The sequence below is a fragment of the Dendrobates tinctorius genome, unplaced genomic scaffold, assembly GCF_039654945.1.
Source record: "Dendrobates tinctorius isolate UK_male_01 unplaced genomic scaffold, ASM3965494v1 ptg000022l, whole genome shotgun sequence".
NCBI lineage: Eukaryota > Metazoa > Chordata > Amphibia > Anura > Dendrobatidae > Dendrobates > Dendrobates tinctorius.
In genome coordinates, this window is record NW_027361690.1 from 112,907,967 (window position 1) to 112,930,972 (window position 23,006).

General features: G+C 44.3%; 1 protein-coding gene across 1 annotated transcript in view; it reads right to left on the reverse strand.

The window, feature by feature from the left end:
- The window catches only part of SLC4A5 (solute carrier family 4 member 5), a 185,087-nt gene that overhangs the window by 102,538 nt on the left and 59,543 nt on the right, over nucleotides 1-23,006 (reverse strand). Inside the window, exons 3-7 of the mRNA XM_073569061.1 lie at nucleotides 8,748-8,908; nucleotides 8,439-8,594; nucleotides 4,525-4,620; nucleotides 3,868-3,923; nucleotides 803-960 (exon numbers count right to left, since the gene is read on the reverse strand). Coding sequence (XP_073425162.1) covers nucleotides 803-960; nucleotides 3,868-3,923; nucleotides 4,525-4,620; nucleotides 8,439-8,594; nucleotides 8,748-8,908 — 627 coding nt within the window. The remainder of the gene's footprint in view (nucleotides 1-802; nucleotides 961-3,867; nucleotides 3,924-4,524; nucleotides 4,621-8,438; nucleotides 8,595-8,747; nucleotides 8,909-23,006) is intronic.

Genomic DNA, 23,006 nt, shown 5'->3' on the forward strand with positions numbered 1-23,006 from the left:
TATGTGTCAATAGGCTGGGTACTCAATAAAGTCATGGTTAATCAGAAGAGGGGGTTAAGATTCACTAAGCAAAGCATTAAGTTTGGCTATGCAATCATTAGGTAGGTATTGTACAGCACTTTCTCAGTGTTAATTAAAATGTGGCCATCCCTTTGAGACAATGTGTCATGGAAACAAAACTATTGATATAGGACCATGCTGTTTTTGTTTTTCCCTTTAAAGTCTATAGGGCCTTGTATCTGTACCATTTCACTTTATTTTTACGTTATGAGAGATTTAAAGGGAATCTGTAAGTAGGATCAACCCTCCTAACCCGTCTATATGGGCATGTAGGTTACAGGAAGCTGAATAATATCATTCCTTGATATCTGCAATACAATGTAGTATTCCAGAGAAATACATATTTTTCTTAATATATAACTGAGCTGTTAGATCTATGGGCCAGACATAGATCTCCCTGAGAATCTGCCTCCAGAGATTATTTTAAATGAAAGGGATAATTAGCAGTGTGAGACATGTAATGACTGACAGTCAGCTCTCCTGATCTACATGTCTCACACTGGTAAGGACCCTTTCATTTAAAATAAGCTCTGAATGCAGATTTGTGTCCAGCCAATAGATCTTAAAAGCTCATTTACATATTAAGAAAAACATGGATTTCTCTGGAATAAGACTTTGGATCACAGATATCAAGCTAGCATTTTCTTCAGCTTCGTATGACCTACATGTCTATATAGACAGCTTAGAAGGGTTGATCCTACTGACAGATTCCCGTTAAGTCAATATAAATGTTAATCATTACCTGGTGGGCACTGGAACCTCTGTGACGCTTCCAAGCATTAAAGACTGGACCAGTCGTACAAATGCTACAAATGGTTTGTCTAAAAAGTCTACTTCTCCAATAAAAACATTGGAAGCTTCCGCATCCCGAGGAATTTTCTTTATAAACTTATTTCTCAGCTGGAAGAATAAAGAGGGACAGAATCAGCATCAAATTAAAAACTCTGGGGCTTATAGGCACAGGACTTGGGGGGCTTATAAGCATAGGACCTTAGATTCCGCCAATCGAGTTAGCTACAAATTGTCAAGTTTCGAAAACCCAGTTGTTAAAGGGGATTCGAATGCTCAGGATTCTCCTCCATTAATGAGAACAGTGACCGATTCCAAAGAGTGTCTTTCTCTTTGGAGGACCTGTCCTGTCTTGCATTCCACAGACAACTGATTGATCTGAATATGCACTGTGCAATGCTTCATTTCTCCTGTGGTGGAGGGCTGGGAAATTGAACACTTACTGCCAGGGCTGATCACTGATGATCCCAGCATCTGGAGACTTCATGATCAACCTATTGTCCAGGGCCCCTTCTACAACTAGGGCTAATGCGAAGGATCCATTTAATTCATTAATGGCATTAAAATGATTGCTCTTACCAAATAAAGTAGATAATTCTGGCGCATTTCAATTAGTGGCCACTTCAATATTAACCCTTCCTGCCTGCCCTCTTAGTCCCCCAACACCATAATAAACATTTAATTAGCATTGTCAAAACATTAGGATTTGTCCGGCCTCAACAGAAGCTTAAACGGTGGCATGAATGACTTACAAGTAACACAATTAGGCAAATTCACCTTCTCCCTATCTCCTCATATTTGACCGCTGTATTGGTGGTCCAGATTGAAACCAGAAACGATGATGGTCCATTCTTTGGTCACCTGACTATGACTGGCTAGAGTGGTCTGGTGACTATTAAGGGCATGTCTTCAGTAGCATCCAATGATGCAATGGTTCAGTCACTTCACTGCTGCGGCCAATCACAGGCCTCAGCATCATAGCTTCTGGTCCCCTGGGTGAAAGCTGATAAATATGCTTGAACTGAGTATTTTATAAACCATCCGTTGCACCTGTAAAGATTTTGAGGAGGCTTGACATTCATTTTAAAGAGGAGCTGTCACCAGGTCAAAATTGTCCAGTTTATACTCTTATTTTATTCCTCTTTCTCCCCTGAATATGCTGTTTTTTACCTTTATTTTTTAATCCACCATACCATTCCAGAGATATGGGCCATTTTATTTAGTGCTAGTTTTTACTAATCTTTTCTAAGAGGGTGTGGCTTAAAGTTTAATAATGCAGAGCACACTAAAGACCTGCCCCTGAGAAAGCTGTAAGCTACGCCCCCTTAGGAAAGAACATAAAATTAGCACTAAATAAAAAGACTCATATCTCTAGAACAATATGGTAGGTTTAAATAAAAAAAACTACAAAAAAAAACCTGGAAAACTCAGGGGAATAGCGGCAATAACTGTTCACTTTTGACCTGGTGTCAGATTCTCTTTAATTGTACATGCACATTTCTCTAGTGTCATCTTTTATCAGATACTCTTCCTCTGGAGATAATCAAACAGTGAAAATAAAGTATATAAAAACTGACGTGTAATAATAATGAATTATCATCTATCTGTCAGGACTGAATATTTTTGGTTACCATTTGGGCATGCCTGCCCTTTATCAAGATGGCGTCTTTTGTTTCATGTGTGCCTTGTCTTCCTGCCTTATAACTCCACCCCATACTCTAGTCTGTGCTAGAGTATTCTGCATGTGTCCTGCTCCTGGTGGTTTCCTGGCTTTCTAGCTGCTCCTGCAAACCTGTGAATAGCCTGCTCCTCGATCTCTGAGATCCTGCTGTATTCATCTGTCCCAGTGTACCTCCTGCTCCTGACTGCTCGTGCTGCTTCCTCGGTGCCACTGACCTTCAACTGCAATTGCTAAAAACATAAGCAGGTTGCTGCTCTGGTTCTGCCTTCGTTTAATTAGCTGCAAAGCTCAGGACTGCTCTGCTTAATCTAAAACTTCCTACCCAGGGCTCCCTGGATAATCTAACACCTTGTTTGGACATGCTCATCCATGCATGGACTAGACACGGACTTACTTGTTTCCAGCATTCTCAAGTATAAACTGTGCTTCACAGACTGTTTTGCTGATTGCATTTCTCTCTGAGGTTTCCAACAGACTTGTTAAGTTTTATTCAGTAGTTATTCTAAGTGTTATGGACTTGAGTTTTCTCTGCACTTGTTTGAAGAACTGTGTGTTTACAATATTGACTTTTTCACCTACAAACTGTGTTCTGTAGTGTTTTGCTCCACACATAAAGACTCCTGAGTCCTCCAGTATAACTATTACACTATCTGGCTAGCCTATATTTGGTGAGTATGTACAGTATTCAGCATACATACGAGGGGCGCCTGAAAACTTCAAGGCCCACCCATGAAATCTTTTTTGCATGGTCTTGTTTTGCAATGCAATATGTTATTTAGTTAGTTGAATGGTCTCATGAGCAATCTGGATTTATTTTGATTTTTTTTGTTTCCGTTACAGCATTTTAAAGTTGGGTCGCAAGGCTGAAATATGGAAATGGAGAAGTTGGCAAAGTTCACACATCAGCTGCTGCAATTCACTCCTCGGGTTTCCAACTGCTTCAGCACCCACCCTATTCCCCTGATTTGGCTCCCTCGGACTATCACCTATTCCCACAGATGAAAAAGCACCTTGGTGGAAGGTGAAATTGCAGCCATTGCAACAGCCGATGTGTGAACTTTGCCGACTTCTCCATTTCCATATTTCAGCCTTGCGACCCAACTTTAAAATGCTGTAACGGAAACAAAAAAAATCAAAATAAATCCAGATTGCTCATGAGACCATTCAACTAACTAAATAACATATTGCATTGCAAAACAAGACCATGCAAAAAAGATTTCATGGGTGGGCCTCAAAGTTTTCAGGCGCCCCTCGTATATCCAGTATATTTCTACATTTGGCTAGATTCTGTGACTGCTCAATAATTAATCAGTATGGAAATAATCACAGCTCAATACCTGGTCAGAACTTGGGGTCTCGGAGATGTCATTCATACTTCTGCTTTGTGCATGACCTAGGAAGTAGACCACACATAGTTGAATACAAATCTGAAATACCATCTTATTTTCAACCTTCAGCACCACAACCTTTCTAATTTTTGAACATTATTTCTTTCCATAGTAAAAAATTATGTAGCTTTTTGGGGAAAAAAAAAACGTGTCCTTCAACCAGAGGCATAAGGCATGAGCCAATCTGCCCTAAAAGGAGAAAAACTACCTCCTGATACCAAGTGAAAATTAATTTGGATCAATGTACTGTACATACTAGACCGTGTTGAACTAGGAAATGAAAAGTTCAGATCGCAGCGATTCGAAACTACATTCAAATAGTGGATATAAGAAAAAAGTCTGCAAAGAAAATATAAGTAAATGTAAGAAAAGCAAAATGGAAAATTAGATATCCAAATGCACGAGTTAGGAGGAAACATTTATCACAGGGGTAGGCCCAATCCTTGCTGAAGATGATAAAGTCACGTTGTGTGTTATTGTCCTTTAGGAAATAGTTCAGCTTTCTGCGTCCAGAACAACTCAATAATTTACAATGTCCTCTGCACAGAACACAACCCCATACATTACAGACACAGCAGATAAAACCCTCTAGAAGGGGAAACCTACGCAATCTTCCATAGTTACAGTTCTGTCTCATTCTCAGATCCTCCGTAGAGCGATGGAGATGATTACCGGCAGGGGCACTTGGGGCAGGAATTCGATCTACAGGAGATGAAAAGAAATTTATACAGATGAAATCTGTGACAAAATATACATAGATACAATATATTCTAAACGAGAATTATAAAAACAGAAATATAAGCAGAAATGTGTTTATATGGCCTCATTTAGGGGTTTTTATAGCAGAAAAACTTGGGAGAAAGAGAAAATCTGCTTCCCCAACCATAGTTTTTGGTTGTAGTTAAAGGAATCTTCTACCTACCTGGTATGATTTTGTTTAACACTAGCTCCCTACTCTACCCTTGATATTTCTTTTCCCCTATATTTAACGACATAACAGGTTCTACAAATGTATTACTAGAAACATGACTATGAGAAAAATAGGAGAAGGAGGTCCGGGAAGGTGTATTCAAGCAGTACCAAGGTTTATTTACCAGTTCAACTCCAGACAAAGAAGTGACAATTCTGTCAAGGGCACTGCCCTCACTGTAGTCCTGTTACTATAGCACTGCCCATAAAAAAACTCTAACATGGGGAATTTAAAAATAATTGGTAATTTGAAATGACCTATTATTGAAATCAAGTTTTCGTGTTATATGCATCTTTTTTAGTAAATGTTGGCAATTTTTTTCATATTACAGTCTTTATTAATAAAAGGCAAACAACAAAATTAGTAATTTAGCAATTTTCACCCTGGGCACTAAGGCTATTTTCGGACTATACTTTCTGTTTTTTCAGGACGAGCTTTTTGCATTGACATTATCCACAGAGGCTGGATAACAATGACATCTCAATGGGTATTTTTATGTTATTACATTGCTTTAGCTAGTTACACAGTATGAGAATAAGCAAGTTTGCAACTGAATTGTTTTTCCTATCTGCTGTCATTATCCTGCTGTAAGATCTGCGTTTTTATCTTACATAGTGTACAGCTAGTTTCCATGTAGATTGACCACTACCGCCTGCCCATACCCTGGCCAACAGTAAATATTAGTTATATTCCAGGAGAGGAGTTAATTCCTAACATCCCAATCAGCTCTATATTTCTTTATAACAGTTAGATGCTTAACTCCCTTCCCCCTCTTAGCTCCATACAAGCTGCTGTTATAAATCTTGCAAAATCACTTCGGTAGAAGCTCTCCTAATCATGACTCTCACTGTCCAGACCAGTGTGCTTGTTCAAATGCCCTGTTACATCTATGTGTAAACATATTGATAACAGTGTAGACTCCTGAACAAACCACTGACAGCTGAATGTGTTATAGCAGAACTTGAGCTTAGCTTTATAACTCTACTAATACTATAGCTATGCTACTCATGAAACTTGTCACCCAAAGAGAAGTGCCCACCCAGCTAGAAACCAGGAAGTAAGGAGATTGAACAGTTGTGAGCTGCTTACGAGATAGCTTGAAAATAACCGTCATCTGATTCATGCTTCACAAACCACGAGCAGCATGAATCAGAACCTGGCAGCATGATTGCAGCCAGGTATATTTTTCTCTGAGGTAACATAGTTGGAAGGAGCCGGAAACCAGCTGGCTCTTCTCAGTGCTGCTGTAGATGATTGACAAGTCTTTCCTAGGTGTGAATTTACATAAATCCTGTCATTTTCACTTCTCTCCCCCTTCTATACTGTGCCTGGTTTGTCCTTCTCTTTCTTTCAGATATCCCAATGATCACCACTTCAAAACTAAAATTTCCTGTGAGCAAAAGATGATCACAACCTACATGTAAACATCAGTAAGAGACCAGGAATCTGCAAATCTTAGGTTAGGTTCATGCAAGGGTATGAGAAAATTGTCCTAGTTTTCTCCAGATTTTCATTTCAAATGTCATCCATACGGCATCCATTTTCATGCATCAGCAATGTATTGGAATGTATCTGTAAAAATTGGATGATGATTGGTCCGTATGGGATCTGATACATTTGTGCACCTGTAGATTAGAATAGACGAATCTCATCCTAAATACGCAAGAAACTAGTTCATGCTCCATTTGTTTTCATGTGCAGATTCAGGTTCATGAAAAAAGAAATGCACATTTGAAAAACCATGTTGAATAACATTGGTCCAAGTGCTATCGATTTTTCTTGGACAGCATTCCGAATGAAAATACAGATGTGCGAACATGGCCTTAATGTCAGGTCACAAGGCTGTTTCCCTACTGGATTCCACATAGCAGTGTGACAACTGTAGATTACTGGTTTAATGGGATTTTAACCACACCCTTCCACTGAAAAATTTATCTTGTCATGTTAAGACAAACGAGGAGTGGTGCTGGCACTAATGAAGGCACCTGTATGGTGCTGAAATGTATAGCCTCCATAAAGTGACTGTACCAATACCTATGATCTGTCTTTTTCCAGCACTGCCTCCTTGTTTTTCTTCTACACCCTGCATTTTGGGTAAACCATGGAATCTTTATTCATATAAACTTTTTTTGTGTCTTTTTATTTTTAAATACGGGGCTAGTAATAGGGTGTCAGATAGATGCCTCTCTGTTAGTAATCTCTGAGCTTGATGCCAGCTGACATTACACAGCTGACATCAACCCCAAAAACTATTACTCCAATTAACACTGCACCAGGGCAATCGGGAAGAGCCGAGGCTAAGAGTCAGAACTGCCGTATCTAATGGATGCGTCATTTCTGGGGTGGCTGAGGGCTGGTCTTATTAGTCTGGGAAGGAGGCAATATCCATGGACCTTCCCAGCCTATTAATATCAGCCTCCAGCTGTCTGCTTTTCCTTAGCTGGTTATTAAAAATAGGGGGTACCCCAAGTCATTTTTTTGGGGGGGTCCACCCATTTTTAATAACCAGAAAAGGCAAAGCAGACAGCTGCGGGCTGATATCAATAGGCTGGGAAGGTTCATGGATATTGGCCCCTTAATAATAAGACGAGACCACAGTTGTCTACTTTACCTTGCAGGTTATTAAAAATAAGGAGGGACCCGATATCAACGACGGCACCTCCCGTGATTTGGCGTTTACAAAGGTCGGGTCACGTGTTGTGCTGGCCAATCACAGCCAATACTTGGCATGGCTTTGATGGCTCTGGAAGTGCTCACAGCCTAAAACCTTGCTGATTGGCTGTGCTGCAGCCTTTCAACAAACTTTATTCGGAACCGAACAAGAACAGTAAAATGGACTTACAGAAAAATGTCTCTGTTTGGTGTCCGGTACAACCCCTGAACTTTACGGTTCCTATTCGTTCATCCCTAATGAAAAGCATGAAAACTCCAGCACGGGAGAAGACAAGACATTGCAGACACCCAGATGTAGCTGGGACAATTCCCACAAATCAGTTGGGAGCTATGCTATGGTACACCACTATTGGGGCATACAGCAATGGATCCTCCATGTGAGCATGTATCATTCTCTAGTTTTAAATTAAATCACCTACTGTAACTCATGCTCAACAAAAGTAGATTCAATATTAATCAAGTGATGAATGGGATGAAACTGAATGGGAAGAGACACAGATTAGATATTAGAAAAAACTTTTTGACAGGGTGATCAATGAGTGGAACAGGCTGCCACGTGAGGTGGCCTTCAATAGAAGTCTTCAAACAGAGGCTGGATAGACATCTGTCTGGGATGATTTAGTGAATCCTGCTTTGAGCAAGGGGTTGGACCAGATGGCCTAGGAGGTCCTTTCCAACTCTACCATTCTATGATTCTAAGTTTGTCCCCCCTTCATCTACAGAACCTTACTATGTGTAATACTCATGATCCTTTGCTCATACATATCTTCTCTAAAGAAAAATAATAAAAAGAAATATGATTTTGTATAATAAACAACAAAAAAAGATAAAAAAGGAATCTTGCAAGCTGTAGCTATGAACAATTTCTTCAACCTACTGGTGGTGGTGGAGACAGATTTTCCAATGTCCACCAAAGATCGGTGAATGGGTTTCTTGGTTTGGTGTCTGTGTTTCCTTAATAGAACAAAACTAACTTTCTCCCTGAGGTCAGGCTTGAGTATCCCATCTTCTACCTGCTTTTCAATTATGTCATCTGTAGAAAAAAAATTGTTAATTTTATATTCACAGCACTAACAGAGAGATGACATGAAACATTTTATTTGTCTTGTATTGTCACCTTGGATGTGGCACCAAGGGCCACTTTCAGTTTGCCAATAAATTTCTCAAACAAGAGAATATTTTGTACCTATAATCTGTGGGAGGGAATAACCATCTAAATCCAGCAACACAGTTCCCGTCTGGAGACATGTCCGCAGCTCAAATAGGCTGTGTAGGGTCAATGTTGACACATGTGGCTTACTCCACCTCTCTCCACCTTCTTCTACTTTCTCTTCAAATTTTATCCACCTAATGAAAGCAAAAAAATAATGGTGCAATAGATAACCTTTCATGAAGCTATTACCAGGAATCTTGTGATTACAGGAACCATATTCTCATGGGCAGCAGGTTTCCTGTCTACCAATTTGAATAACTTCATCTTTCTCTTTAAAGTAAATAAATGGCAGGTCAACTGGACTGTACAAAAGTTATGATCTCTTTGAGACGGTTTTCATGCACAGTAAGCCTTATTATTATAAAGGTTATATGAAAACTTTCAATAGTTCTGATGAACACGGCAGGAGAGAGGCAATAATAATGAAGCATTCCCAGCAAACTTTAATATAATCATTAAAGGTCAAATTGTAATATTTCACCTCTTTTAAAGAAGCCTCCCATCAAAGTTTTCAATATATTTCAGTCATCTTATTATATACCTCTGTGTACTTACAATTGCTCATTTTACACTTCTACCCAGATAATTCTTCTATTTTCCATTAAGTCTATGACATCATGTGATTAAAAACTGACTAGCTGGATCCTTGTAATATGTATAGTGGGGGAAAAAAGAATTTAGTCAGCCACCAATTGTGCAAGTTCTCCCACTTAAAAGATGAGGGAGGCCTGTAATTGACATCATAGGTAGACTACAACTATGAGAGTCAAAATGAGAAAACAAATCCAGAAAATCACCTTGCCTGATTTGTCAAGATTTATTTTGCAAATTATGGTGGAAAATAAGTATTTGGTCTATAACTAAAGTTTATCTCAATATTTGTTATATATCCTTTGTTGGCAATGACAGAAGTCAAACGTTTTCTGTAAGTCTTTACAAGGTTGGCACACACTTTTGGTGGTATGTTGGTCCATTCCTCCATGCATAGCTCCTCTAGAGCAGCGATGTTTTGGGCCTGTCGCTGGGCAATGGGGACTTTCAAATCCCTCCAAAGGTTTTCTATAGAGTTGAGATCTGGAGACTGGCTAGGCCACTCCAGGACCTTCATATGCTTCTTAGAAAGCCACTCCTTCATTACCCTGGTGGTGTGCTTGGGATTATTATCATGCTGAAAGACCCATCCATGTTTCATCTTCAATGCCCTTGCTGATGGAAGGAGGTTTGCACTCAAAATCTAACGATACATGGCCCCATTCATTCTTTCATGTACATGGATCAGTCGTCCTGGTCCCTTTGCAGAGAAACAGTCCCAAAGCATGATGTTGCCACCCCCATGCTTCACAGTAGGTATGGTGTTCTTTGGATGTAACTCAGCATTCTGTCTCCTCCAAACACGACGAGTGTTGTTTCTGCCAAACAGTTCTACTTTGGTTTCATCAAACCATTTCACATTCTCCCAATACCCTTCTGGATAATCCAAATGCTCTCCAGCAAACTACAGACGGGCCTGGACATGTACTGGCTTAAGCAGGAGGACACGTCTGGCACTGCAGGGTCTGAGTCCCTGGCGGCTCAGTGTGGTACTGATGGTAGCCTTTGTTACTGTGGTCCCAGCTCTATGCAGGTCATTTACTAGGTCCCCCCATGTGATTCTAGGATTTTTGCTCACCGATCTTGTGATCATTCTGACCGTGTGGAGCCCCAGATCGATGGAGATTATCAGTGGTCTTGTATGTCTTCCATTTTCTTATTATTGCTCCCACAGTTGATTTTAACACACCAAGCTGCTTGCCAATTACAGAATTGGTCTTCCCAGCCTGGTGCAGGGCTACAATTTTGTTTCTGGTGTCCTTCAACAGCTTTTTTGGTCTTCACCATAGTGGTGTTTGGAGTGTGACTGTTTGAGGTTGTGGACAGGTGTCTTTTATACTGATAACAATTTCAAACAGGTGCCATTACTACTGGTAATGAGAGGAGGACAGAGGAGCCTCTTAAAGAAGAAGTTACAGGTCTGTGAGAGCCAGAAATCTTGCATATTTTTAGGTGACCAAATACTTATTTTCCACTATAATTTGAAAAATAAGTCTTGCCAAATCAGACAAGATGATTTTTTGGATTTGTTTTCTCAGTTTGACTCTCATAGTTGTGGTCTAACTATGAGTTCAATTACAGGCCTCTCATCTTTTCAAGTGGGAGCACTTGCACAAATGGTGGCCGACTAAATACTTTTTTCCCCACTGTATGTAGAAATAGCAAGTCTCTTTTCCCTGTATGAGTCACTGCAAAATTCCATGGCAGGAGGAGGAGGGAACAACTGGTTCAGGAATTGAAGAGGAGGACGATTTATGCAGGGAAAATAGACCTCCTGCTCCTGCAGAGAGCTTAGAAGGATTCAGCTACTCAGTTTTTAATCATGTGATGTCATAGACCTAGTGGAAAAGATAAGAATTAGCTGGGTAGAAAGGCAAAATGAGCAATTGTAAGTACACAGTGCCATAGAATATGATGACTGCAAAATATTAAAAGGATAAAAACCTTGACAGGAGTGCTTCTTTAAGGAGATGAACTCTTAAAAATTGGCCTTTAATGATTATATTAAAGTTTGCTGACATATCTCTAAAAGAGGCGTTCACACACTGCAACTGATTGCATAGAATATAGCGAGATATAAAAACTATTAAAATGTGTATGAGATATAGAAATGTATATAAAGTTCAAAAGGTCCATATACTTGTTCCACACTATACAGGCAAAAGTCAATGGTCTTCATCAAACGGATTATATGAAGTCTTAGTAAGGAAATAGTAAAATAGTCTAAGGGTATGTTTCACAGTGTCCAATCCACAGCATCCAGATGTTACAGCATAGTGGAGGGGATTTTATGAAATCCTATCTCCACTATGCGTTCAAAGACGCAGGTGGCAGACCTGCGTATACGCACATGCGGCACGTCTTTATAGACTGCAGCATGTCTATTTATCTTGCATAGATGCTCAGTGTTGTGAGTTCATTTTCCCCTTCACTATTGAGGTCTGATGAACTCCCTCTTCTGGTGAAGGAAGGTAGTGAGGCTGATTACCAAGCACCTGGGCAGGATGATGATGACTGGGTGACGGGAATTACAGACTGGATATAAGGCAGCCGACTCCCTGCTGCCTTGCTGGCGATCTCTCTGAGGGATTCTAGGAGACCAGTCTTATTCCTGCTCCTCAAAAGCTAAGTTTTCTGTTCTACTTTTTGCATTTGTGTTTTGGTTTTGTTTTGCATTGTTTTCCTTGATTTCTGCCATTCAGAATCACAGAATCACCAGCTTCTGTTATGAATGAGTCACCGTAGGAGGCAAAAACAGAAATACTAGCTAAGTCCAGAAAACCAGAGAAGTTGGCAGCTATCGGATTGCAGACCCCTGAACCTATCAACAACAACTAGCAGTAGCCGTGGGGGGTTCCTACGGTGCCCTAGACCCCTCGATCACAGCCAGAGAACTACATAGCCTAAAGACAGAAAGGGAAATCTAAACTTCCCCAGAGCAGACCCCAAAGCAATAGGCAGCCCCCAACATATAATGACGGTGAAGCAAGATGAAAAAACACTCACACAGATAGAAAGATAGGCTGAGCAAATGATGGGGCCCAAGCTAACTAGATAGGACAGGATAGAAAAGCTGCTGTCTGTAATCCGCCAAAACCCTATCAAAACAAGAGCCAACAGCTGATAGGGAAAAAAGCCCTGAAGACGCTAGACTTCAAAAAGACTATATCAGTACTCAGGTATTTTCTGAAGACAGAGCAAAAAGAAATTCAGCTCACCCCAGCAAGGAATGGCAGAAATCAATTAAAACAATGCAAAACAAAACCAAAACACAAATGCAAATAGTAGAACAGAAAACTTAGCTTTTGAGGAGCAGGAATCAGACTGGTCTCCTAGAATCCCTCAAAGAGATCACCAGCAAGGCAGAAGGGCGTCGGCTGCCTTATATCCATTCAGTAATTCCCGTCACCCAGTCATCATCATCCTGCCCAGGTGCTTGGTAATCAGCCTCACTACCTTCCTTCACCAGAAGAAGGAGTTCATCAGACATCAATGGTGAAGGGGAAAATGAACTCACAACAGCTCAGTCTCAGCAAGATAAACTACACAGTCTATGTATAGGATGCGGTGATTCCGCATGTGTTCGATGAACACGTGGAATCACAACACGTACAAAAGGGGGCAATGCTTTGAGCGGAGCTGCGTCCAAAGCGCTGCCAATGCGCCACATGGAAACATACCCTGTGAGTCTTAGGGTAAGTTGCCCAAGCCAAATCTGGTTATACTGTCACCAAAAAACTGACATAGGATCCATAAATGGCAATATAAAATTGATAGTAGTGTGCTATAGAGCCAGGTCAGCACTTGTGAGGTTAGCAAGACAGTACTAATTCCTAAACCTACCCCTGTTGTGGTAATGAAAAGACTCTCGCCCTCAAAAGGGTGGTACTCAAGTGTAGTTCTAACTTAGGCGGAATTAACCCAAACTCTCAATCCAACGTGTTTCAGCAAAATTCATTTTATAAAGAGGATCACTGTGTTGCGCAAATATGAACAGCAGACAACACATGCTGGACTATATCTAGCACCGCTGTAGATGGCAGTGTAAGGGGAGGGCAGGACTGTAGTCGTGACCTGAGATACTGTAATATCGATGTCCAGTCCTTCCCCTACAGAAAACTGTATCCTTCGCTTCAGCATACCGGCATCTCCATATCCAGACTTCCCTGGGCACTTCCCAGGCGACCACGGTCTCTCCTTCTGGCGACCCCCAGTAACGGAGACACAGTCCAGGTTAACTTAAACACTCTCTCTACTTAATACTTCACACGTTACATCCACAGTTGGCACATCATGATATTCACTTGGTTCCTTATCTTTCACTTTCTGGCTGTCACTTCCGTGCAGTACACACCCGGACCGCACTGTCCTAGACTGCTCCCCAGTTCCTTCCTGGCCTGACCTCGCCATGTTGACAATTCCTTCTGCCTGTATCACCCCAGACTCGAAATCATCAGTCACCAGATTTGGTTGCCTCTGGTAAACCATCCGGCCCGCCTGTACCGATCTCATCGAAGCTCCAACTTCCTTAATTTCCTCTGTCCAACTGACTCCAGCCCTAAAAGCATCTACCCAGGCGATAAGTCGCCACATCTTACCTTTCCTGCACTGGCCCACTGCTACGACCCACAGTGGCTGTTGGTAACGTGGGCTGCAGCACTTTAAGATTGCGTGGCTGCCAAGCAGTCTGGGCCTATAACCCATGTGGTCACTAGGGCACCTTGGCCCCGTCTGACCTAACTTCCTAGAAACTTCTCTCTTACTACGCGGCAGCCCCTTCTACAATTAACCCTCTATAATCATCCTATAAACTATACCTACAAGGCCCACTAGTATGCCCCCATCTAGTGGCCCACAACAGAACTACACTTACCGTAAGTGTAAGAACTATATGTGACGTTCAGGAACCGACAACGTCCGAGAGTGGACCACCTGGGTCGCGGATCTGGAGCCCCTGGGCCAAGCGCGCCAGGTGATGACCGACCCCTATACAGGGATCGTTAGGGGCAGGACCGCAGGGGTCAGAACCGCGACAGCCGGTACCAAGAGGGACGGCTCTAGGGACAAGCTAGGACAGAGAGAGGGCAGAGATACCGGACAGAGACCAGGGTACCGGAGCGAGGAAACCAGGCAGCAGTTACTTGTAAGGTAGCAAGACTACGCCACAGGAGGCGAAGGAGTACAGAGGAAGAAGCCACGGGAGGAATATAGGAGCGGACGGGCAGATGACAGGGAACCCAGGAGGGAAGGGAAGCCCAGGAAGAGAGGAGGAGGACCTGGAGGTACGTAAACCAGAAAATAGGCAGGAGGAGCACTGGGAGAGAGGAACGGACAGGACGAGGCTGAGGCAAACAGAGGGGAACTGAGCGAGACACAAGGCAGGTGTACTATAGAGGAACTATAGCGGCCAGAGAGTGCAGGGATGCCACACAACCATCAGGTGTCTTCCCCATAGGGAGGACGCCTGAAATACCTAATGGCCAGGAAGTGAGTAGCAAGCCCCGCCTTCAGCGACGCCCACCGCTGGATGAAGAGAGCGGACGGGCGTGTGCCCGCGGCCTAAGGACAGAGCGCGGGGTACAGCAGAGCGGGAGGTCGGGTAAGAGAGTGCGCTGACTGAGGAGGGTCGGTGGGGAGAGGCAGCGGCGGATGCCGCCGCTGATGAGGCATCGGCGGCCGCGGCCGCCGATGTCACAGTACCCCCCTCCTTACGTCCCCCCCTTCTGAGAGTGGCCAAAAACTTTTTCAGTATAAGAGGAGCATTAACATTCTCTCAAGGTTCCCAGGACCTCTCCTCGGGGCCAAATCCTTCCACTCAATGAGAAAAAGAGTCTTCCCCTAACGCTTTTCATAGCCAAAATGTCCTTTACTTCAAAGATGTCTTCAGACCCAATTGGTGAAAGAGGAGCAGTGGAGGCAGGTTGGAACCGATTCAGAACCACAGGTTTCAGGAGCGAGACATGAAAGGCGTTAGGGACTCGAAGTGAAGCCGGCAACCCCAGTTTATAAGCCACTTTATTGATGCGTTCAAGTACTTCGAAAGGCCCGATGTATCGGGGACTTAACTTGTAGGAAGGAACTTTCAGACGGATATGCTTGGTCGACAGCCACACTTTGTCGCCAGGATGATACGGAGGAAGGTCCCTTCGTCTTTTGTCCGCATGTTTCTCGATTCGGGTACTGGCCTTCACGAGGGCTTCTCTGGTCTCCTTCCAGATTTGCGAAAATTCCATGGCAAGAGTATCTGCTCAAGGAACTCCCTATGACGTGGAAAAGGACAGTGGAACCCCCGGGTTCTGACCAGAGACTACAAAGAACGGCGACTTGGTGGTAGATTCGCTGGGATGATTATTATGGGCAAATTCTGCCCAAGGTAGGAGAGAGACCCAATTGTCTTGATGGGCGTTGGAAAAGTGGCGTAGGTAGGTTGTTAGAACCTGATTAATCCGTTCCACTTGCCCGTTGGTCTGTGGATGATAAGCGGAGGAGAAGTCGAGAGATGTGCCCATAAGCCGACAGAGAGCCCTCCAGAATCGAGAGGTAAATTGGACCCCATGGTCAGACACAATCCGTTGAGGAAGGCCATGTAGCCTGAAGATCTGGTGGATGAAGATCTCGGCCAACCTTGGAGCTGAGGGCAGTCCGGGCAAAGGTATAAAATGGGCCATCTTGGAGAAGCGATCTGCTATTACTAAGATGGTAGTGCATCCAGCTGAGCGGGGCAAGTCCGTTACGAAATCCATTGCGATTTGCCGCCATGGAGCCTCCGGAACTGGTAACGGGTGAAGAAGACCCGGGAGGCAGGGTTCTTGTAACTTTGTTCTGAGCACAAGTCGTGCAAGAGGCTACGTAGTCCATGATGTCTTGGCGAAGGGAGGGCCACCAGTAGTAACGGGAGAGAAGCAGGAGGGTCTTCTTGGTCCCAACGTGCTCGGCAACCTTGGAGGAGTGCCCCCAGCAGAGCACATCCGGGCGTTTATTCTGGGGGACTAAGGTTTTGCCTGGTGGAGGGGTAGAGAAATTCACTGGAGCCACTGTGATAACTTTGGCAGGCTTGATAATATATGATGGACCCTCATCCCTTTCAGGCGACTGCAAGGACCTGGAGAGAGCATCTGCTTTGATGTTCTTATTGCCGGGACGGAAGTGAAGCTTGAAATCAAAACGAGAAAAATACAGGGCCCATCTGGTTTGTCTGGAATTGAGTCTCTGAGCGGACTGCAGATAGGCCAAATTCTTGTGGTCCATGAAGATAGTACAGGGGTGGACTGCCCCTTCAAGCAAATACCGCCATTCTTCCAGAGCCATCTTATTGGCCAGCAATTCCCGGTCTCCAATTGAGTAAATTGCACTCTGCACGCGAAAAGGATTTAGAAAAGAACCCACAGGGAACCAGCCGCCCAGATGGAGCCTGCTGGGAAAGGACCGCCCCGGCTCCGGTGGAGGAGGCATCCACCTCTAGGACAAAAGGCCTACTGACCACCGGGCGATGTAAGATCGGTGCTGATGCAAAAGAGCGTTTCAAGGCAAGGAAGGCATCCTCAGCCTCGGGAGACCAGCTGTTTGACTTAGTTCCTTCACACGTCAGAGCCGTAATGGGCTTGGTCACTGTGGAAAAATGAGGCACAAACTGTCGGTAATAATTAGCGAATCCGAGGAAGCGCTGGATAGCTTTTATACCAACAGGACGAGGCCACTTGAGCACCGCTGAGAGCTTTTCTGGATCCATCTTCACACCGGAATCTGTGATTATATAACCCAAGAAGGGTAACGAGGTTTGCTCAAAGAGGCACTTCTCATTCTTGGCGTAGAGATGATTCTCCCGAAGACAATGCAGGACCATGCGAACGCTTCTCCGATGAGAGGATAGGTTGGGTGAAAAGATGAGAATATCATCTAAGTACACCACCATGCAGGAATACAGTAGATCCCGTAACACCTCGTTAACGAATTCCTGAAACGCGGCCGGAGCGTTGCCGAGACCAAACGGCATGACTAAATATTCATAATGACCATCACGGGTATTGAAGGCAGACTTCCACTCGTCCCCTGTGCAGATGCGGATTAGATTATAAGTTCCCCGCAGATCCAACTTCGTGAAGACCCGAGCCCCTCTCAGCCGGTCGAAGAGTTCAGGTATTAGCGGAAGCGGGTATCGATTTTTAACGGTGATATTGTTCAGGCCCCGGTAGTCAATACATAGTCGGAGTGATCCGTCTTTCTTCCAAACAAAGAAAAAGCCTGCGCCTGCAGGGGACGAGGACTTCCGAATGAACCCATTGGCCAGGTTTTCTTGAATGTATTCCGTCATAGCCGTGGTCTCTGCTGGGGATAGAGGATACGTTCTCCCTCTGGGAGGGGTGGCTCCGGGGATCAGGTCGATAGGGCAGTCATAGGCCCGATGCGGAGGCAGTGAATCCGCTTCATTTTTGCTAAAAACACCGACATACGCGTGATACGGTGCGGGAAGGCCCGGAAGCTCGACTGGCTTAGGCAGCGAATGAGGAAGGACGATGGACCACAGGCAACATTCATGGCAGGAGTGTCCCCACCGCAGAATCTCCCCTGAGCGCCAGTCAACAACTGGCTCGTGCAGCCTGAGCCAGGGTAATCCAAGGAGAGCAGCATGGGATAATTGCGGCAGGATGTAAAAGGCGATCCTCTCAAGATGAAGTGCTTCAATTTGCAGGTCTACTTCGGCAGTAACCATGGTGATGAGCTCGGGGAGAGGTTTTCCATCAACAGAGGCGATAGCACGCAGGTTTTTTAGGATGACCACTGGAATCTGGAGCTTATCAACCTCTTCTTGTCGAATGAAATTACCAGCCGCACCCGAGTCCACATACGCCTCCACAGATCTACGCTCCCGACCTGCAATAACTAAAGCTGAAAGGGTAAGGGGCAGAGAGGAATTATGATCACCTAGGGAGACCTCTCTTACCTGACCTAGGTGTAGGCGTTTCCCGGTTTCTCAGGGCAGGTGCGCACAAAGTGATTGGCTCCACCGCAATACAGACAGAGACCGTTCGTCATCCTCTCCCTGCGTCGCTGTTCGGACAGCCTGATACGATGTATCTGCATGGGCTCGGGGGCGACGCTAGTGGAGGGTGCAGAGGAGCGAGGAATAGGAGCTTGATACAGCCTAAAGGGCCTTTCCTCCCTAGCCGACTCTCGAGCGCGTTCCAAAAACCGCAGATCGATACGAGTAGCCAGGGATATGAGATCCTCCAGGGTGGTAGGGGTATCTCGCCCGGCAAGCTCGTCCTTGATTTTACCTGAAAGACCCCTCCAAAAGGCACCCACAAGTGCCTCATTATTCCACCCCAGCTCCGACGACAATGTCCGAAAGCGGATGGCGTACTGTCCCACAGTAAGGGAACCCTGGCGGAGGTTAAAGAGGGCCTCCGTGGTAGATGCTACGTGTCCGGGTTCTTCGAATACTTTGCGGAACATCTCCAGAAAATTCTGGATACTAGAAAGTATGGGATCATCCCTCTCCCATAAAGGATTCACCCAGGCCAGGGCCTTTCCCTCAAGGTGGGATACTATGAACGTCACCTTGGCGCGATCTGTGGGATATTGCTGGGGCAAAAGCTCAAAGTGCTATCTGCACTATCTGCTATCTGCACTGGTTTAAGAAGCCAGGATCTCCGCTATACCTGGGAGGCTTTCCCAGATGAGGGGGCGGGGACGAAACTGCGTCCCGGGATGAGGTTGAGGCGGCCGCCGAGGACTGCAAGCAGTCGATCGTCAACGGACGCCATGTAACCCAAGCGCGCCAGGTGATGACCGACCCCTATACAGGGATCGTTAGGGGCAGGACCGCAGGGGTCAGAACCGCGACAGCCGGTACCAAGAGGGACGGCTCTAGGGACAAGCTAGGACAGAGAGAGGGCAGAGATACCGGACAGAGACCAGGGTACCGGAGCGAGGAAACCAGGCAGCAGTTACTTGTAAGGTAGCAAGACTACGCCACAGGAGGCGAAGAAGTACAGAGGAGGAAGCCACGGGAGGAATATAGGAGCGGACGGGCAGAGGACAGGGAACCCAGGAGGGAAGCCCAGGAAGAGAGGAAGAGGACCTGGAGGTACGTAAACCAGAAAATAGGCAGGAGGAGCACTGGGAGAGAGGAAAGGACAGGACGAGGCTGAGGCAAACAGAGGGGAACTGAGCGAGACACAAGGCAGGTGTACTATAGAGGAACTATAGCGGCCAGAGAGTGCGGGAGGCCACACAATCATCAGGCGTCTTCCCCATAGGGAGGATGCCTGAAATACCTAATGGCCAGGAAGTGAGAGGCAAGCCCCGCCTTCAGCGACGCCCACCGCTGGATGAAGAGAGCGGACGGGAGCGCGCCGGCGGCCTAAGGACAGAGCGCGGGGATACAGCAAAGCGGGAGGCCGGGTAAGAGAGCGCGCTGACGGAGGAGCGTCGGTGGGGAGAGGCAGCGTCGGATTACCCTGAACTATACATGAAAATTAATATACGTCACTTTTCATTATATTCAATGTAGCACTAAGAAACACAGTCTGTACAGCATGGTAACACATATACTGTATAAATGTGACAGTACCAAAAATATGAGCGGTAATACATATTCTGATGTAGCAGTACCGCAAGCATTCATCATAGACATAATCAACATTAATAATATGTAAACATTAACAGATCAAAGGCAATTAAAGAAAGGGACACAAGGAGGTAATTCTATCTAATAATAATCTTTATTTTTTTACTCACCCCCTTACAGCAGCACGGATAAGTAAAATACGGAACATATTATATGCAGAGCACCATAGAGGGACCAGACCAAAAATATGACTGAATTGGGCCAGATGAAGGAAATTCAGTACAACAGTGAAGAAAAGGTGGTGGTGGGAGAGAAGAATGAGAATAAGTTAGGCCAGATGGAAAAATTATAATGAACCGAATGAGAGGACCAGCAATGGATGGCAATCGATATATGTTTAAAATTATAGAGGAGAAAATAATATGTTCAACTAGAAGGGTAACTGGTGAGAGAAGGAGGAACGGGATCGATAAGTGGACTTCATGATGGCCACTGACCTATATGAAGCAGCTATAATTAAGGCCATCTGTTACCATTGCCATTAATGCGAAAATCCACCATGCTTCTTTTTGTAGAAATTCCCACCACTATTCCCCTCATTGGCATTGATCATATGCTGAGCAATGGGTGTATCACCAGAATTAGCGATGTCCCCAATGTGCTCCCCCTCTCTTCTCCTGAACTCACAAATAATCTTCCATGTATATTCTTTTTGCAAAGATACATGATGTGGCCAATCCGATAACCCATTTTGTTTTGCAGTACATAAATTCTCTCACATTAACAGATTTATTCTGCCATAATTGTCAGAGTAACATGGGAATAAAATGTCTAACCCTTTTGTCATACTGTTCAGGGAATAAAATACAATAAAGGGGTTGTACGGGCTTTTCACATAATCTCAGTACATACAGTTGTGGCCAAAAGTATTGACACCCCTGCAATTCTGTCAGATAATACTCAGTTTCTTCCTGAAAATGATTGCAAACACAAATTCTTTGTTATTATTATCTTCATTTAATTTGTCTTAAATGAAAAAACACAAAAGAGAATGAAGCAAAAAGCAAAACATTGATCATTTCACACAAAACTTCAAAAATGGGCCAGACAAAAGTATTGGCACCCTCAGCCTAATACTGCGACCAACCGCTTCCGGTAACCATCAATGAGTTTCTTACAATGCTCTGCTGGAATTTTAGACCATTCTTCTTTGGCAAACTGCTCCAGGTCCCTGATATTTGAAGGGTGCCTTCTCCAAAATGCCATTTTTAGATCTCTCCACAGGTGTTCTATGGGATTCAGGTCTGGACTCATTGCTGGCCACCTTAGAAGTCTCCAGTGCTTTCTCTTAAACCATTTTCTTGTGCTTTTTGAAGTGTGTTTTGGGTCACTGTCCTGCTGGAAGACCCATGACCTCTGAGGGAGACCCAGCTTTCTCACACTGGGCCCTACATTATGCTGCAAAATTTGTTGGTAGTCTTCAGACTTCATAATGCCATGCACACGGTCAAGCAGTCCAGTGCCAGAGGCAGCAAAGCAACCCCAAAACATCAGGGAACCTCCGCCATGTTTGACTGTAGGGACCGTGTTCTTTTCTTTGAATGCCTCTTTTTTTCTCCTGTAAACTCTATGTTGATGCCTTTGCCCAAAAAGCTCTACTTTTGTCTCATCTGACCAGAGAACATTCTTCCAAAACGTTTTAGGCTTTTTCAGGTAAGTTTTGGCAAACTCCTGCCTGGCTTTTTTATGTCTCGGGGTAAGAAGTGGGGTCTTCCTGGGTCTCCTACCATACAGTCCCTTTTCATTCAGACGCCGACGGATAGTACGGGTTGACACTGTTGTACCATCAGACTGCAGGGCAGCTTGAACTTGTTTGGATGTTAGTCGAGGTTCTTTATCCAACATCCGCACAATCTTGCGTTGAAATCTCTTGTCAATTTTTCTTTTTCGTCCACATCTAGGGAGGTTAGCCACAGTGCCATGGGCTTTAAACTTCTTGATGACACTGTGCACGGTAGACACAGGAATATTCTGGTCTTTGGAGATGGACTTGTAGCCTTGAGATTGCTCATGCTTCCTCACAATTTGGTTTCTCAAGTCCTCAGACAGTTCTTTGGTCTTCTTTCTTTTCTCCATGCTCCATGTGGTACACACAAGGACACAGGACAGAGGTTGAGTCAACTTTAATCCATGTCAAGTGGCTGCAAGTGTGATTTAGTTATTGACAACACCTGTTAGGTGCCACAGGTAAGTTACAGGTGCTGTTAATTACACAAATTAGAGAAGCATCACATGATTTTTTGAACAGTGCCAATACTTTTGTCCACCCTCTTTTTTATGTTTGGTGTGGAATTATATCCAATTTGGCTTTAGGACAATTCTTTTCGTGTTTTTTCATTTAAGACAAATTAAATGAGATAATAATACCAAAGAATTTGTGTTTGCAATCATTTTCTGGAAGAAACTGAGTATTATCTGACAGAATTGCAGGGGTGTCAATACTTTTGGCCACAAATGTATCTGGGCTGCAGAATTATGACAATATGTAATTTACTTTCTGTCACTAGTTTGCACGGTTTTCTAGATATTCTGAACAGAACGTCCAGGGGGGGTGTTATGGCATTGAAATGAGAACTGGTCGTAACCTCCTACTCTACTCCAAACATGCCCTCCATAGCAACAACTCCACCCTCCATAGCTACAGGCCCTCCCCGTCCACATGAAGAAGCCCTCATCACACAGTAACATATCCTCCCCCTCTAGCAGCCTCACTGCAGAGAGCAGACCACCCAGCTGCTCCTCCCCCAGACACACGCTGAACAGTGATCTATGGAAAGTGAAACTAGTGAGGAGGGAAAAGACTTTCCCACATTAATCATGTATGCAGCAGAAGGCTGAAGTGGGTCATAGCAGGCCTTGTAGTATAAATCGAAGGCTACAAATAACAATGGCCTTAGATGACAATATTCTCGGCTTACAATGTTCCTGGATCTGGGCCATCAGTACATTCAATATACACTGCCACAGGCAGGGTCGATCCGCGGTGCAAGTGACAGGCAGGAATTTCCAGC